Source organism: Pholis gunnellus, assembly GCF_910591455.1.
Source record: "Pholis gunnellus genome assembly, chromosome: 5".
NCBI classification, from domain to species: domain Eukaryota; kingdom Metazoa; phylum Chordata; class Actinopteri; order Perciformes; family Pholidae; genus Pholis; species Pholis gunnellus.
This window is the reverse complement of record NC_136531.1, coordinates 16,048,663-16,067,111: the sequence shown is the minus strand read 5'-3', so window position 1 is coordinate 16,067,111 and position 18,449 is coordinate 16,048,663. Positions and strand designations below refer to the sequence as shown.

Here is an 18,449-nt window from a genome sequence, read left to right as displayed (position 1 = left end):
GGGAAAGAAACGACAGAAATCTGTGGAGGAGCAGAAACATTCTGGCGACTTGTGAAGCTCCACATGTCTCCTCCTCTCTCTGAATGAGGAGATTTTCATCAGCAGCTGTTTGTTTTGTAAGTAAGATTTATTTGTTTCCTGAGATTTATCACTCATTTAATATTTTGTGTCTCATTTTTTTTTTATCATGTGAGGTAATGTAGTTAAATAAAGTTTCTGAATTATTTGTTTGCTACTTGTTATCATCTCATATCGGATGAAATAGCATAAACATTTCAGATGAGATGAAGACTTCTTTATGTAATGATACAGGGCTCATCAGTCATCTATTCAGGATTTATGGTTTAATGAAAACATTTTGGGAGCGATAACACTAATTGTAAATAACGTGTCATGGTTATTGGCAGCAAATAATTCAGAGTAATAACTAATAATCTCCATAATCAAACCCTAAACAAGTTAATGATTTAAACAAACATTTAGTATTTTTCACATTTGTTCTTTTTTTTCTCTTTCTGAACTTTTTAAACAGTCATTTAATTGCTAACATATTATAATTAAACTTTCCCTGTTGAAATGTGGATACAATTACCAAAATGAGACTATTGTTATGAATCTATATTAATATAGTTTTATCTCACTTTAATGCCTGTAAGTATGTATTTGATACAAGAGTTTTTTATTTGCTTTAAAAAAAAAATGATGATGTTCGTTTCCTGATGTTAAAAACATTACAACTTTCAACTGGCACCAGTACGATGTTGCTTTACTGTTTACTTTGTAAACAAATGGTCCCTTCATCCCCTTTACATCTTTCACCACTAGGTGGTGCCATTACAGCACACTTTACCCTGAACCACCAACCCTCAGCAAGTTCCTCACACACACTCACAGCTCCCCCAAGTGTCAAATCAGTGTTTGAACATGACGGGTCAGACTGTGGGAGGCATCATCCAGGACCTGTCAGTGCCCTCACTGCTGGCCGTGGAGGGAGTGGAGTCCAGGCCTCAGGGAAGGGCTGTGTCCTTCACCGATGAGGCTGTTTCCATCCTGACTTCCACAAGCGAGCTGGCCCAAACCCTCCTGAGTCACACCTTTGACCTCAAACACAAGGAGAGCCTTGCCGACGCTGAAGCGAAGGCTGGTAGCAGCTGCGATGAAGACAACGGCAACAATGCCTGCCGCAAACGAGAGTTCATCTCTGTGGAGAAGAAAGATGATGGCTATTGGGACAAGAGGAAAAAAAACAACGAGGCAGCCAAGCGGTCCAGAGAGAAGAGGCGAGCCAATGACGTGGTGCTAGAGAGGCGAATCATGGGCCTGCTGGAGGAGAACGGCCGCCTGAGGGCCGAGCTGTTGGCGCTGAAGTTTCGCTTCGGCCTGGTCAAAGACACATCTGACGTTTCCATCCTGCCACTGTCTGCACCCCTCTGTGCTCACCCAACACCAAGACCAACACATTTCTACCAACCTCACACTGATGGACCCCAATACCCGCCCACCACCCACCACATCCACCCTCACCCTCCACAGCAAGGTGCCATCCATGAACCGAGGGGAGGCAGGCCTCTTTCAACTCATAGTGTATCCGAGGAGTCCGGTGTCTCCACCTCATGTGGCTCAAATGTGGGCAGCCCTGTGTTTTTTGATGACGCACTAAGTGAGCGTAGTGGGCCTTCTCCGAGGGAGCTGACGGAGGAGCAGCAGGGCTACGACTCTCACATCTGTCCCATGCAGGCCAACAGGAGTCAGTATGTCAGCAGACAAGACTCACCTGAGGGTTTGAGGAGCCTCCCGCATAAGCTCCGCTTCAAAGGGCCTGCTGGTTGCAGCGATGGAAGGGAGATGTCTCCATCATCTGACACCAGACACAGTGGACCCCCTGTAGCCACAGTGTGGCCAAACATCCAGGTGAGGAACCACCAGCAGGCGGGATGGGACAATCGGACAGAGAATCAGGCTCCTTGGTCCAGGGAGGATGCCAGTGGTGGAGCAGGGCAGCAGTATCAGGGTCCGTCATCTGGACATTATAAGTCCTCCTCTCTGCAGAACACCGAGAATTCAACAGAGGACGTCAGTCTCAGGTCTCAGATCAGCTGTTTGTCCCAGGAAGTGGCCCAGCTCAAGAGGCTCTTCTCTCAACAGCTGCTTTCCAAATCGCTTAAAACCTGAGCACAGTTAATAGACATATTTCTCATTACATCTTCACAAGCCATTGATCTTACAGTCTTCTGACTTACACATGACAGCACGGCCACTGTGTTCACAGCTACCTCTGACCTGACTAACCTTATTTACTACACCTGTTTCACTGGGAAAGCCTAGTTTTGGAGCCTGTTTGTTCTGTGATGGTCAGCACACCGCTAGCAGATAATAATACTTATATAATAATATTTTAAAATAATACTTATGTAATCAATGCAAAAGTCAAAGTGATTTCTGTGTTGAATCATCACATAATCCTGTTGATTTCCTGTGATTTGAAGGACGCTGTACATTTCTGAATACTCGACTGAATACTCAGAAACACTGAACATGTCAGAGACAACACAATGCACACGGTTACACTGAGTATCAATATAATGTGCTGGCCCTTAGAAGAAGAAAAATGACTTTTGACACTTCTTTTGCGTAATTGTGTTGAGAGCGAGGTGTCTTAACTGTGTATTTCATTGTTGTTCAGAATTATAATATAAATAATATGTAATAAATGAACTGTACTTGGAAATAAAATTATATTTTGTACAAACGACTGGTGAATCTCTTATGACAGAATTTCTTCAGTAAATTTTACATGACAAACCATCTGCATTTAGTTTTACTGTCGAGGCACAGCATGCAGTACACGCTGTCTTCCAGGTTATTTGACTGTAAAATCTTTGTACCTAATGATGCAAAATCATCAGATGAAATGAGTGTGACAGTTACAGTAATACAATCCTTGGTCATAACTTAGATACATCAATGTTTTGTATTTGTTCTAAAAGCCACCCATATTTTAAGAGACACAGCCATAATCATGTATTATGCAAGAGGGTTTTAAGCTTATTTTTTTTTTTTAAAACAGCAACTGCATTTTGCATTACATCACAGACCAGGAGAGACCAGGAGAAACAACGAATGCAGCTGGGGCAGAGAGAGCAATTGTAGGTGTGGCACTGGAGTGGAGAGGTGCACTGCGCAAAAGTGTGAATATGTCACAAATTCATTTTTTTCCCAGCCCTTTTCTTTTGAATTTCATGTATGGCCTTAACCTCCTTTGACGAATACTTTAAAACAGAAAGAAACCCACCGTGGTGTCAGTCCCCCCCTCACTGAACTAAGGTTGCTGAAATGAGGGGACAGTGCCATGGAGTGCATGGTGTTTGGATGCAAGGAGAGGAGTGAGACTCTGCATGAGTCATCTATCACGTCAGCAGTATGAAAGCTATTTATAGCAATAAAGCAGCTGCGGTGGAGACTGATTGGCCCATATGGAAGTGAAGGGTACAGGTTCAGAATACATTAACACCTGGAAAGAGTTCAAATCTGCAGATAGACATCAGAAGAGCTGCTGTGAAATGCAACCTGATAGCAGCTGGGGGCAGAAAGCAGCAATGCATAAGCTGCATTACTAATTATGGGCTGAAAATGTGATTAACTTGACTGAATGCCATCATTCTTTATTAAATTATCACATTCTTCAACATTTCCATTTTCAGTATTAGTCATTTTTTACCAACACCAGGTGGCGCCAAGTGTCTTCATCAGCGTGGATCACTGACTCGTTGATTCATTCATTCATTCACAGCAGTGTTACTAGAGGTCGTCTCCTCCATTGTGCTTGCCGTAGTACCACATTTTGCACAACAAGCAAGGATGTCATTTTGTGTTGAAAGGACAGCACACTCTCCTTCAAATGACTCATCTTCACTTAAAATGCAAGAATGAGGCTGGAGCTTGAAAATGACATTTACATGACTTATGCAGATTCAATTTAATGCTGACATGTGATTGTTATACAGGCAACACAGCTGCAGAGACCCCCCCTGTAAAGGCTTTAGCCCGGACCACAACAAGATACACATGAGATCTTTTGTCTGCAATCAATCTTCATCAAGCCCAGGCTGCAAAGCCCCCATGCCACGAGCCATATAGGAAGGAGTGAGAGCCTTCTGGTTGCTAGGCAGGCACCGACACACCACAGTTGCCAAGGGAATGCCTGCATGCAGAGGCAGATGAGGAATATGTTGGGGGTTGGTGGTTATAACACAGGACTGGTGGGGGAGGAGCTAGACAAGTTCAAGGCCACCATTTCCCCCAACATGGTATAATGGTAGTGGTGGTGTCTGTCTGTGTGTGTGTGTGTGTGTGTGTGTGTGTGTGTGTGTGTGTGTGTGTGTGTGTGTGTGTGTGTGTGTGTGTGTGTGTGATGAATGGGGGGTTCACATGTGTGGTTTGAGACAAAGCAGGGGGAAGGGATGTGAGTGAAAAAGTGGGTTGGAAGTGAATGCGTGTCTGATACCAAACAGGGCTGACGTAACTGCTCACGAAACATAGTGGAGATGAGGACAACGGGCTTCATGGGATAATAGAAAAGCTCATAAGCAGTTAATACGACCATTTCCATTAAAGATAAAAACAAAATGCCCAAAAGATGGAAGGGTGAAAGCAAAAAATAATAATGGTCAAGTGATTCATATTATATTAGAGTGGAGAGGGAATGTTTTTTCTCAATTTCATCAGCCTGAAAGTGATTTCAGAGTCCATTTTTTTATAAAAAAAAAAAAAAAAAATGTAGTAGCACCAGCAAGATGAGCGATAGAATCTAGTATTTTATTTCTGCCATTAATCATGCTAAAATCATATTAAAAATGAAAAACTTGATGAATGTGGAATTTCTGCTATTAACACCGAAAAGTAGGACATCAGTGCCGATGTTTTTAGAACAATAACACGATAAAGACCTTAATGTGTAAACAAAGAGATGAACTCTGTTGTTCACCAGGTTAACAGGTTGTGATCCAGACAGACAGACACTCCTGAAGCTATCAGGATGCATTTCTCATCTGTATGCGTGTATAAACTAAAAAGGAAAAGGAGAGTGACAAGAATATATTTTCTGATTTTCAATCTATGTAACAGTGTAATGAGTGGGTTGGTGTGGACATTTATTTTAACTAACTGATAGCTCATTCACTCTCCATTTGGTCTCTGCAGTTAACAGTCTTCCCAGATCCTGTCCTTCTGCAGACTATGATGATGGCAGGCTGACACATATTCTTACTTTCCCAACTTATGAGGGAAGAATAAAAAGCGTAGCCTTATAACTCATTTACAAATGTGTCCTGGCAAAACACTGGTGGAAGAACTTGTCTTTTTAAAGATTGTTGTTATTTTTAATCTTTGCTTTATAAATAGAAATCATCACCAGGAGAAAATATCATACGAACAGAGACAACAGTGCCAGTACACTTGAAGGACATGCTGTTACATGCTATTATTGGACCTCTCAGCAACATGATGTCCGCGTAAAACGCTTTCATGGTATTACATCGTGGAGGAGATGGCGATGGAAAAAGGAGAGGGATAATGACCCAGAGAGAGAGAGAGAGAGAGAGAGAGAGAGAGAGAGAAAGAGAGAGAAAGAGAGAGAGACTCTCGCGCGGAGAGACAGAGGACAAAAACGTGACGAGGCAGCCTAAGAGCTGTTATGCAACCGCTGACCTACTAACACATATCTCTGGAAAGGGAGCCGGAGAAACTGGAGCAAAGTGTCCGGCAGCACACAACACACAGGCAGCCCGAGCCAAGAGAGAAACATCACCCAGCCGATCCACTGACTCAACCACAACTGACCCGCGCACCGACAGGAGAAGGAGGCGAAAACTTTTCGTGCTTTTTTCAGGGAGGTTTCTTCCAAAGGCGCAAGGAAAGGAGGAAACGGGAGCGAGACGGCTTTTGTGTCGGGGAAGCCTGAATCTTTTTTTTCCCCCCCTGCTCCAGGACACGGAAAGGTATGTTATGACTGAGCGGAAAGCTTTTGTCTTTGTCTCTTTGTCTCCCCGTATTTGATCTTTCTTCGGTGTTTTTTTTTAATAACTGCTTTTCATCGGTGTGTCGAGATGAGGACATGATGCTTATGGCCGGTTATTGTTCACATGGCGACTCTCGGCTCTGCCGGCAGACTCGCGCGCCCGTGACTTTGAGACGTCTGCAGCTGCTTTTGTCACATTTTAAACGAGGCACTCTGGAGTCTAATATGCCACTTTGTTGCGTTTTTAACGATTGGTTTTTGACATTCAACACAGGAAAGGGCCGGAAAACGTGGTTGGCCACGTCCCACGTTTTGTGTTCAATGTCAAGGCGAGGTTATTTCCCGCATGGTGGTGTTTTCCAGGGAATGGGGGTAGCGGCTGATCTCGGTCTGTGTTGTCTGGTTAACACAGACACACAGGGTACTAGCTTATATTAGCTCCTGCACGTGGCGTGCTGCTGTTTGTATGTGTATGTCGCTCATATGTAGGTCACTAGATCACTGTGGTTGCTTTTATTAATTCCTCTTTTTGGGTGTCTGTCTTATGCAAACATTAGTGGGGATTAGCTAAAGCATGGCTTCTTTTAGGACACTAATTCATATAAAGGGTACCGCTAATGCCACAATTTCGATACATGCAATTATAACTCATGTCAGATAGGAGGTTTTGAAATATTTAAAAAAGAGATTGTATTCAAAAAATGTCTAACATTATTATGTGTTTAGGATAGATAGTGTGTTAATATTATATACATATTATAAGAGAATTACAGAGATACTACAGTTATGCAATAGTAATATATATATATATATATATACATTTCTTCTCTTTTTTTTCATGCTTATATTTGTATAAAACTCCCTTTTCTCCAAATAGTCAGATCATTTACCTCTGTTACATTGCAAACAGATTTATAGATGTTCAAGTTCAAAGGAGAAACAAAATGTCTGATTTTCATTCAAAGTGAGTCACTCTGTGATTCTTCTTTTTTTGTACTCATGAGGTGGGTTAAGTAAAGCACAGAGCTTTGCTTTGAGGGAGTTGGAGGGTATGACATAACCGGCACACAGCAGGGAGAAGCAATAAACAGCAGCGCTCTCTCTCTCGGGACATGAGGCCTGTAATTGATTCCCGTTCACACCCCAGTCTTTCTTCCCATCATTCATACCTAGATTAACACCAAATCCTTATTAGTAAAACAGATAGATATTCTAGAAATGCTTTCATCATTGACGTCACACAGCTGCTCAGGGTCTATGAGTTATTTTTAACTTTCCCCTCCATGAAAAAAATAAGGAACAGGAAAACCAGAAGTAAAGCTTTAAACCAGATAATAATCTTTTTTGTTTGGTATAGAACACTTGCGTCCCAAGATCTTTGCGTGGACTCTTGGGTGACTTTGTTGTGAAATTAGAATAACAAGTGAACATCCAGGATGTGATGCAATGCATGGAAACCCCTGTCTGGCGAGTTCTGGTGCGCTGTTAGTCCGCCTGCTGCCAGCTGGTCTGGTTTTAGAGCCGTCTGCATTGCTCAGTCCCAGCCAGCCCTCTGAATATAGGTCAGACCTGTATCTGGGTGAGGAGACACATGAGGCACACAGGACGAGCTGTGGACTCACAGAGCTTAGTACCTACAGCTACTCGACTCCATTTCTTAGTTTAGTGTCTATTCGTCAATATGTTGAAATAATACAAAATAATATTTAAGTAAAAAATATTTAGGTCACATATATTGACCAAATAAGGTTCAAAATACTAAACAGAACATTATGCAAATATGTACATTTAATAATAAGGTCATGCTTATTTATTTGGAAACGCATATTAGATCCACTCTTTACCAAATGTGTTACTTTCTCGCAAAAATGTGCATTAATCTGTAAAATGTAGAACTCTGATACTAATCGTTAGTACAGGTAGAGGTGTTTTTAGTCACGTATTACCTGGAAGGAAGTGTTAAATGGCACTTAGCAATAGGTCTCACTTGCTGACCTGGAAGGTCTGGAATCTTGTCTCCTAGTTTTGTTTCTCAACACAAAGCTGTGGGGCAAAATGGAGGCTCCTAGCTGGGGCCCCTCCACGTGTGTGGTGTTGGCTCACTTAAAAGATGGAGGAGGGGAAGAGGATGCCATGAGCTTTACTCACTTGCCTTAGAGGAGGTCAGAGGTGAAGCATTCCTCCCGAGTGGCAAGTGTAACTACTTCAGACCTGTGTTTTCCACAGTCAAAAGCACTGAGAACAAACTGCTTAGAGTCACTGCAGTGAATCATTCGTGATAAAATGGGAAATTAGCCTCTGCACAAAGAGCCAATTACTCAATGTACTCCGGCAGTTTCTCTTTATTTTCCATTTGAAGTCTTGTCTTTTATTCAGAGCACAACATGCACAGAGGACAGTGAAAGGGGCATTCACACACAGCCGGTGACCTGTAGCTTGTGCTTGCGATGTAATATGCATGTGTTACACAAGCTTTGCTCCGAAACAAGAGAAATTCAGAGCACGTACGTTACGAGCAACAACAGCAGCCCCTCCCCATGCAGTCCTGAGAGAGAGCCTGTTATGTGTGGATTTGGCTGCAGCGATGGGTGTGTGCTCTGACGTCAATGCCATCTCCCCATCTCTCACTATTGTTTTTTTCATCTGCTGCTGATGCATAAGACGTCGTAAGGTTTTCCACAGCGAACAGAGATTAATGTTGCATGAAAATCACCGGGGCTTTCATAATCCGATTTATAGGCAGATGACGAAGAGAAGTTTGTGTTTCTATATTTCTCCTGTTGCAGATTCTCTAAAATTCCTCTCATTTCCACCAACCAAATTACCCCCCGTCACCTCATCCCTGATTGGCTTCCTCCCTCCCTCACCTTTCTGTCACTCTATTTATAGAGTGCTCTCTAATACTCTCTTTTTCTATCCTGGCCTCCCTCCTTTGCAGTCCTACTGACCTATTTTATGGCACACCGTCAAAGACCGGAGTGTTTACTGCTTCGCGTCGTTTCTAGGTCAGTGGGACAGCGTAGACGTATGCATGCTTCCTTCCCGCGCGCCTTTGTTCCCCCCCCCCCCCCCCCCCCCCCCATGCCCCCTCCCTCCTCTGCACGTCTTGATGAAAAATATTCAGGGTTGGGCAGCGAGGGAGGGGCTGACCTTACATTTTTCCACATCTGTTGGTGGTTTTGTCCAAATCCCTTTCTGCTCGGCGTTGCATTACTCCAGTTCTTTGAGAGACCGAGGCAAACAAAATCCTTGTTTTGCCACTGAAGGTAAAATTCAGTATGAAGAATAGTCTGCAGCATATCTAGGCTTAGTCCCTGAGTTACAACATAACATAACAGTAAATAAATGGTTAACTATTCAGAGCAGTATTCAAGCTGTTTCAAGGTCTCAATATGGGTTTTTTGAATGTGAGATTATGTAACCGGGTCATTGACTCTGGGGAAAGCAGATAAATGCTGTAACCAGCCTGGAGAAGATGAACATTAGATTGAATAGTTACGGCATTGACTCGGAGATGAGAAGTAAGTGGTTTGGGAAAATAAACTGCTGCACAGTTAACGAAGGTCGATGTGAGTCAGCTTTGTTCAACTGGAGTACTTTTGTTCCACTCTCTTTGGGATTTGAGTGTGTTTTTTTGCCCTCTTGCCATCAGATTAAATGACTGGAAAAGTCGTTGGAGTATCTTTGTCCAGGTCTGCTTTCTCTGCTCGCGCCGTGTGTGGTCTCATACACCACTAAACAGAACAAATGACAAATATGGGAGCATTAATAGAAAATCCTATCAGTCAGACACTTAAACTATATTTACTATATTACAATTTTTTTGGACGTACTGGGTGATAAAGGTGCTGTACATTTTCTGCAGATAGCCATTATGTTTCAATAGCATAATTCAAATACGTATTACTCCTGCTCCAATATGTTATTTGCATACCTATGCTTCTTGTTTGATTTTAAAATAACAAATTAAAGTCTGCATTAAAGGTGCTTCGCAATTATAGAAATGACAGAGAAACTAACTGGACTGTGGTGAGACAGGTAAATTCCTTTAGATAAGTTAGTGTCCATCAAACCGTAATTCAGCTGATTCCAGTTTCCAATACTTGGGTGCTCTGAAAAAAATAGTGGAAACTGGAAAGACGAGGCTAATAAAAGCAACCAAGTGATGACGTAAGGTCATATTTCTGTTATGTGTTGCGTATATGACACCTGTGGAGTCCTTGCTACCCAAAGGCACCATGAACTAGATTATTACATTCTCTCTGTGTGTGTGTGTGTGTGTCATGGAAAGATGTTTTCATGTTCGTAATCGACTCCGTGGCTCAGTGTAGTGATGCGTTTTTAATTACTTCATATCAACATGTTGGGTGGGCAAGGCTTGCTGTTGAGCTACGGCGTTGACATTTCATAAGGATGTTCAGCAGATTGTGATATTGTGTAAATTCAGACAGTGTGACGCTGTGACGGAGGACCCATAGACACACACTTACTGCCGAACACAGATGTGTCCACTCCCATAGGACCATCTCAGCCTCTCCATGAGTATGATGCAACGACTTTAAATCTCGTCCCTCGCGGTGCATTTTAGAAAACAAAATAACAAAGTTGTAATGATAATTGCACATCATTTGTTTAGTCATTTACCAGACTATAATAACAGCAATATATCATAGGGTGTGAGGATACATCTTATCTTCATCCATTCCCTGCCTCCCTCCTCCCTTTATCTGTCAGTCTCTGCAGAGCTGGCACCAGGTCAGCCTGGCTCAGTCCTGTTATGTGACTATGACAGCACCGTCTTACACAAGAGCTCTGCAGCAGCAGCACATACAGTATGTTTAATCCCAGCCACAGCCACACAGTCTGCTGCTACTCAGACTCCCCTTTTTCCTGTGAAGTCAATGAAACAAAGACAAGAAAGACAAACATTACCTAATTTGGCAGGATTATGTCAGATGTTTGGAGCAGGTTAAATTCTGATAAACAGATTGTGTGTTGATCTCAAGCCTTCGAGGTTCTGCTCAAAGGACCCACATTAACAGTTCATACGTCTAATTTTACCTGACTGAAATGTACATATATGTTGCAAAGAACTGCAGCTCATCTAACGCTCTCTCTCCCTCTCTCCCCCTCCCTTTTTCTCTCTGTCTCCATAACCCAGTTAGTGGTCACCAAACAGCAGCGCAGAAGCTGGATCCTCAGGGAGCCCTGAACTACACGGACTGACCTACCTGCAAGACACACAGAGAAATAGTGCAGCAGCTTGACTGGCATCGCAGCACTTCCGAAGATTGAGGAAGACGCCGATAAACTCAAAATTACCCGCAACAAGACTGCTCTGATGTGATTGCCAGGGCAGCTGGAAGACTCTTTGCTGAAAATACAAACTTGATTCTTTTTCTAAGTTCCTCGTTCAGAACACTAGTTCAATGTCTGAGGTTTTTGTGGAGTTCCACCTCTTTTTGATATTCTTGGCTAATATGGACACTTGAACGTTTTGATCTAGAAAAATAAGTCAGAAAAATCAATGAGGCTATCCCCTTCAAGGAGCACAAATACCTCATCAAGAACTTTTTGCCGATCCTACAACTTTGGTCAAACTACTTAATAACAAAGCAGAAGGCTCATATAGTTTTACATTTTTTCCCTTTCCCCCTTTACCCTTTGCTAGAGTTACACTCTTGCCACCAGCTGGGAAAAAATGGAAAGTCTGAGTATACACATCCCATCCACCAGCAACAAAAATGCCATGGAGGTCGACAATTTTTCCTCCTACAGTGGCAGCCTCCCATCCCCATCTCCTGAAGGCGAAGCACGGACCAGCCGCCAGTCTAAAGGCTCCAAGTCAAGCGCGAGCAGCCGTCGCAAGCGAGAGTTTATTTCCGATGAGAAGAAAGATGCTTCCTATTGGGAAAAACGGAGGAAGAACAATGAAGCAGCCAAGCGCTCAAGGGAAAAGCGTCGCCTCAATGACATGGTGCTGGAGAACCGGGTCATGGCGCTGAATGAGGAGAATGTTCGTATAAAAACGGAGCTCCTCCAGCTCAAGTTGCGCTTTGGCCTCATCAGCACAGCCTCCTACATGGAAAAAAGTCAGCAGCTCACCAACAGCGTCGCTGGTAGTAGCGGGAGCAGCAACGGCACCCCAAACGCCTACCTCTCAAGCAGCGGCTACTCCAGTGCATCCCAGGTGATGCTGAATTCTGACTCATCTGAAACTGAACAGTCGAGCCGTGGCGAGCGCCACAGCATGCTCCACCAGTACTCACCCCGGGGCTCCATCTCTGACATGTCTGACGCCTCCTCCAGAGACAGCCCAGAGCCCATGGGCTTCAACATAAAGACAGAGCCCTCAAGTATGGAGATGGCCAGACTGGAAAGCGACGGCGTGTCCAATGGTATGCAGAGTGAAGCTTACCATGGCAGCCACACTGCTCTGGCTTCTCCTCACCAGCAGAACGTGCCATTGGCTGAAAGTGTCATGGACTACCAGCACCACCAACAGCAGCAGCACCACATGGAGGCCTCAAGTCCCGCTCCTCAGGCCACCTCTGCACAGAGGAGCGTCATCTTGTACCGCTCCAGCAGCGGCTGTTACCCCATGGAGACCCAGAGGCCTGAGGACCAGCAGAGCAGACCACTGCAGCAGCATGGCCAGCACTCCTCCAAGTTCTCCGACTGCTCAGTGACCGTCACAGAGGTCGCTGAGAAACTAGAGAGGACAAAGACAATGGACTCACCCGAGTACGAATACACTCATGGTCATGCAGAGGCCACAGAGGAGCTGCAGCAAAGGTACAATCCCAACGGCCAACAACAGCGCGAGAGCCATCATGGGCACTACAGCTACCAGAGTCAGGAGGGAAGTCTTCAGCATGCAGAAAGCCACCAAAACCCCTTTGCCCCAGATCTGATCAACAACACTGAGGAGGACAAGTCCTCCTTCCCGCAGCACAACGGCTACCTCAACCCGCTGCATGAAGACCCCCCCGTGCTCACCTACGAGGGAGGCCCGCGAGCCGGCGGTTTCTTCCAGGAGAACTCCTCCACTAAAGACACCTCATCCAGTGATGGGGACCCTCGTAGCTCTGATAAGGAGGCCTCCACAGATGACGAGTCCCCCTCCTCATCCTCCTCAGACATCAGCAGCTACCATCAGAAGGCGGTGGGAGCTGCCAGTTTGCACGCAGAGCTCCAAGCCGAGGTCAAAGGCACTGCCCTGCCCCACAAGCTCCGCCTCAAGTACAGAGCTCTGTCCAATGGGGCAGCAGGACTTCAGATGGAGGCAACAGTCAACACCTCCATGTCCCCCTCTCCCACTTTGCCTCAGCACCCTTACTTAGCTCTGCCCAGCAACCCTCACAGCATCCAGACCAACGGGGAGAGCAAAGAGGTGGAGAATGAGACCGAGTACGCGGAAGACGTCAATGCTCTGAATGAGAGGGCGGAGGCTAGAAAGGAGGGAGGGAAAAAGGGATCCAGCAGCAGCAGGGGTGGGCGCAACAAGAGGCGAGATTAAGGACAAATAGGAGCATTTTCCTGTCACTTACAATACAACTATGACTCACATCGCCACCTTACAAGACAGACGGTAAACCTGTGGGAGGTGCAGTTAGGATGTGATTTCACCAAGTTTCACTGTGTCACCTGTTCCTCTTCCTTTGCTCTTCTCCTACCTCCCACCTATCCCTCTAATGAAAATGATGGATCACTTAATGAGGGCGGGGCCAGAATGAAACTCTGCAGAGCTGGAGTCTGGGGTATTTCCCTTGAGGAAAATTAAAACATCATTCAATTATTCATTATTGTAAACTGCCTTGGTGGCTGAGCAGCGTTTATAGTGGCATTATGAGAACATTCCTTTGACCAAAGAATACACATCCTTCCTGTAGTGTCTCCTTTTTTGGCAAAGAGTTACATTCTTCCTTCTGAACACACCTGTACCATTTGATCCTCCATCCTCTTTCTTACCATCTGCACACACAAGTCCTCTTCACTTCTGAAGCACTTAGATTGTATATTACTGTGACATACATTTGCATATAAGGAATATATATTTTAAGAAGAAAAATGTGGCAAAAATAACAAAAAAATAAAGCAGTGGGATGTGGAAGTCATAGACTTAAAAGTGATTGGTTTGTTCTTGTTGCGACACCTTGTATAGATGCTCTTTGTCTAGAAAATGCCTCAACCATTTTGAACAAACAGTATGATCCACAACTTGTTAAGAAGAAAAATAAAAAGAAAGGTTCTGATGTATCAGTCAGATCAGGGGCCTCATTCAGCTGATCTGAGTTCTTTGACACTCAAAGCTGTCATAACCAAGGCCAGTTATTCGCATATCAGTCAAGGCTATGCAGTCACACATTGCTGTTTGCAAAACCTGACAAGCACAAGGCAAGCCTCGCCTGCCAGCCGACAAACATCAATTCATCTTCATTTCAAGACAAATATTGTCCGTCTAATACTTAAAATGGCTCTCCAGTCGCAAACCAGCAAAGCTGCTCTCTCTTCATAAGGTGCCTCTTTATTGTGTTGTTCCTTGTCCCAACTTGGCCAATGTCTGAACGGCCCCACTCACCTCTGCACTGAGTTGTTTTAGCTACAGTAGCTGCAGTAGATCATACAGTGTGTACAAGTTTAACTGTTTCACGTCCTGGTGCCTGCCTCCGGCCACTATGTATAAATGTAAAGTTGTCTCTTTATCTCTTGTATACTGCTGTCATTATTTTATTATTATTTTATTAATATGGTTATTTTCTATTATATTCGGTTATTATTTGGGCTATTATTATGTGCATTTTTCTGTCATCCTGTTGTGACATTTTGCTCTATGCTGTTCCTGGTTGTGCTGTGTATTTACCCACGAAGCCCTTTTGCCCCAGTTACCATTTGTACTCTGTGTTACCGTATAACCTTTGTTGTTTGCCGAAAGGCTTTCCGAAATTGAAAAAAAAATGAAAAATGAATAAGGCTTGTCCAGAAGTGATTATGTATTGTTATACTTCATGTGGATATGCAAAATGGTTACAAAAACACTGATTTTTTGATTGTAAAAGATTCAAAATGGAGAAAAAAAATAAAAGGTTGTTGAATTTATTTACATGTCTTTTGAACTTTATGAAATGCACGGTGAAAGTGACACAGTCTTTTTCTAGCAGAGGACCCACTAGTTGATTCACAGCTCACAGACAGCAACATCCCAGTCTGCCAGTACAGCTCAGTGTGAGCCAACGCAGCCAGAAAACCTTCACTGGTTCACCGAGTCATCGCTTTATTCCGCCCGCCTACTGGCAGAGGTTCAGTCAAATGAAACAAGTTGGAACAACACTCAGACTGTGTGGTACAGCAGTACAGGAGGAATCTGTTGGCTAAACTTAACCTCCGCCTGAATATTCATGTCATATATTTATGCTGACAGTCACAAAATACACATGACTGCAATACAAAAAACAGAATTACACATTACAAACAGGCCGTCTGCTCACAAGGATATATTCAGTGGATAAAATATTAAATACTTTTCATGAAAAGGTTGAGCAGTTAGCTCAAAATAAAATATGATGTAAATTGTTGAAACTTACTTTAACTGGTTGGAAGTAGGATACAGGGGTACATTTAAAGAGCTTTACATAAGATAAACACATTACAAGAACCGTTAGAGGCAAAGTGCAGAGATAGACTTTATCATTTAACATAAATTGAATATATTATGGAGAATAGTCGTATAGGGAAAATGAAAGCGGCACTAATCAGGATTTTAATATTAACAGTGGATTACTGTGTAATGTGAAAGAAGTTAGCTGTAGACATGAGAATTTAAAGTGCCAAAGTTGGGGTGCATTTAGCTTAATCAGGAAGTTGAATAAACCAAACTCTGACAAAAGCAGAGCAAACTGGCTCCTATTACAGTGAGTTACTGAGAACAGCTTATGCCTTTAAAACCACATACTAAGCGGTATTACATCAAGTACTTCCACACAAGCAAAATTACATAATAGCTTTCTGTCTCTGATGTAGTCCAGAAATGAGCTAATACTTCACCAGATGTGCTTTAGTTGGACAAAAGAAGGGAGAAGAATCACAGAATGAAACAGAGGGAAACAAGCACAAACAAGTTACACAATAGTCTTGGGAGAAAACTGCGTCAGACTGTGTGGCAGCCGCCATCTGACCCTGCTGTTAATGGAGCAATAGCTGATGGGAATGGGCAGAGTGTGGCACTGACAAGGGTTACACAAGAGCCATTACAGGAACAAGAGCCTATCAGATACAGACGTGTTGCAATTTTCAAGGAAACGCCCAAATTACTTGGGAAACTTTGGACAGAGTCAACAAAATCAACAAAAACTCACTTTATTTATTCATTAATAAATGTTGTGACGCAAATGAAATGCATCCACACTACTCCTTTTGTACATTAGCTTGGCTCCTGCGTCTCAGTTTCAGACAGACAGAAGGAGGACAATGAGACATGTGTGGAAGCAGCTGACCACAGACAGACCTGCTGATTTCTGTCGACTCTAATGTGCGTTCACTTCCGCCCTGAATGCCACCCACCAGCCGGCTATAACAAGGTGACATTCCTGAGAAAACCGCAGTGCTTCGTAGTGCGCTCTCCTTTCCTCATTCTCTCTCCTACACCTTCCCCTTCCCTCCCTCCTCCATCCTCTCAGTGTCTCTTGTTCTCTCTCTCTCTCACTCGTCCCCCTTTTTTTTTCCATCCCATCTTTGAGCTGTAAAAGCTGCTTTGTACTGTGCGGTGCTTGTGAAAACGGGCCAGGAGAGTAAAAGTAGGTCAGTGAGGAAGGATGGGAGAGGATGGAGGGGAAAGAGGGAGAGAGAGAGAGAGACAGAGAGAGAGACACAGAGAGAGAGAGACAGGGGTTATTCAGAGAGAAGGGCTGAGGGAGGGAGGGTTACGTCACATGCCTCTACCATCTAAACTTAAACAAACTCATAAAGAAGCTCTCTTGTTGCTCCCTGAGGGTAGCGCGCACACGCACACGCACACGCACGCACGCACGCACGCACGCACACACACACACACACACACACACACACACACACACACACACACACACACACACACACACACACACACACACACACACACACACACACACAGGTTACATCGATGTATCCGATTGAATCAAACTGACATTTACTTAAAAATAAATTACACACACAGACTGATTATTGCCTCAAAGCTGGCTGATCGGATAATCTATTGGAAATCTTCATGACATTTTCATATGACTGTAGATCATTTTTATTATTTTCATTGGTTGTAATGACCTCTGATGAAAGACTGAAGCTTATTCTCATGGTTTTAGCTATTTTTGTTTTACTGGAATTTGGGTCTGGGAGCTTTGTAAACGCTTTAATAAATGTCTGTCATACGGCAGCGACTCAAGACGTAACCAGCTGACAATTGTCCTTTGGACACAAAAAACGTTGGACATTTTAGTTTGACCTAATTTAGATGTTTGTCTCAGTGTTTGCCCACACGCACACACACCATTAGAATCCACCAGTCTCTCAGGTGTCTGACCCTGGATTTTTAACTTCGTACTGTGCGAGGAAGTCAATGAAAGCTGGGAAGTCATAACAAGGAGTGTGTGTGTGTGTGTGTGTGTGTGTGTGTGTGTGTGTGTGTGTGTGTGTGTGTGTGTGTGAGAGAGAGGGGGGTGTTGGCCCTGCGCTGCCTGCGGTGATCAACAGCCCTGGCTGGTTATGTAACTGCGATGCTGCAGTATGTAGGTCAGCAGCACAGGGAGAGGCAGGGATGGGGTAAGAAGGAAGAAGCTGGAGAGTGTGCTAGACTGTGTGTTGTATCAGTGTGTGTTCACACTTCAAAATGTCAGGTTTGAGTCATTTTAGCAGGTTGTCCACACACACACACACAGGATGTACAGGTTATATCATGCCGAGCAGACGTCCAACACCATCGCTCACTGCAGACATCTCTGCTGAAGGAGACTCAAATTCACAGGCTGAGAGAGAAATCATCAGAAGCTTGACGCCGTAGAAAGTCATCGTCCAATGAAGCTAAACATTAACTTAGAGTGTACACATATCAGATGGTTGCTTTTTAAAATCCAATCCTCATAAAGTTTAAATCACAAGGTTTTGCGTCCTCTGATGCAAATACACGTGAAAGGAAAATATTTAATCACACCAAATGACAAAAAAAGAAGCATATTAGCACCATTAAAGTCTGAATTTGATTAGGATCATAGACCTGTTATGAGTGTTTGTTAAATAAGAAAATCTAAATAATGTTAACCGTGTTAAATGTATCCTAATACTATACACAGGGTTTAGACACATGAATAATAGTCACCGGGAAGTTCTCCAGTCAAAGAACAAATAACTCTGGAATGCAGTTAATCAATCATTAAACGCTTTGCAGCATGACTGGACATGGTGC

The 18,449-nt window shown here is 43.6% G+C and overlaps 2 protein-coding genes across 2 annotated transcripts; both read left to right on the top strand.

Moving 5' to 3' along the window:
• On the top strand, positions 1–2,738 carry LOC306695659 (uncharacterized protein). Its single transcript, XM_079158962.1, has 2 exons — positions 1–116; positions 826–2,738. Exon 2 carries the CDS (start codon positions 925–927, stop codon positions 2,170–2,172), a length of 1,248 nt encoding a protein of 415 aa, XP_079015088.1. The 5' UTR covers positions 1–116; positions 826–924; the 3' UTR covers positions 2,173–2,738.
• Positions 2,739–5,864: 3,126 nt separating this feature from the next.
• nfil3-5 (nuclear factor, interleukin 3 regulated, member 5) lies at positions 5,865–15,069 on the top strand. Its single transcript, XM_079159580.1, has 2 exons — positions 5,865–5,996; positions 11,178–15,069. Exon 2 carries the CDS (start codon positions 11,718–11,720, stop codon positions 13,533–13,535), a length of 1,818 nt encoding a protein of 605 aa, XP_079015706.1. The 5' UTR covers positions 5,865–5,996; positions 11,178–11,717; the 3' UTR covers positions 13,536–15,069.
• The last annotated feature ends 3,380 nt before the right edge of the window (positions 15,070–18,449 follow it).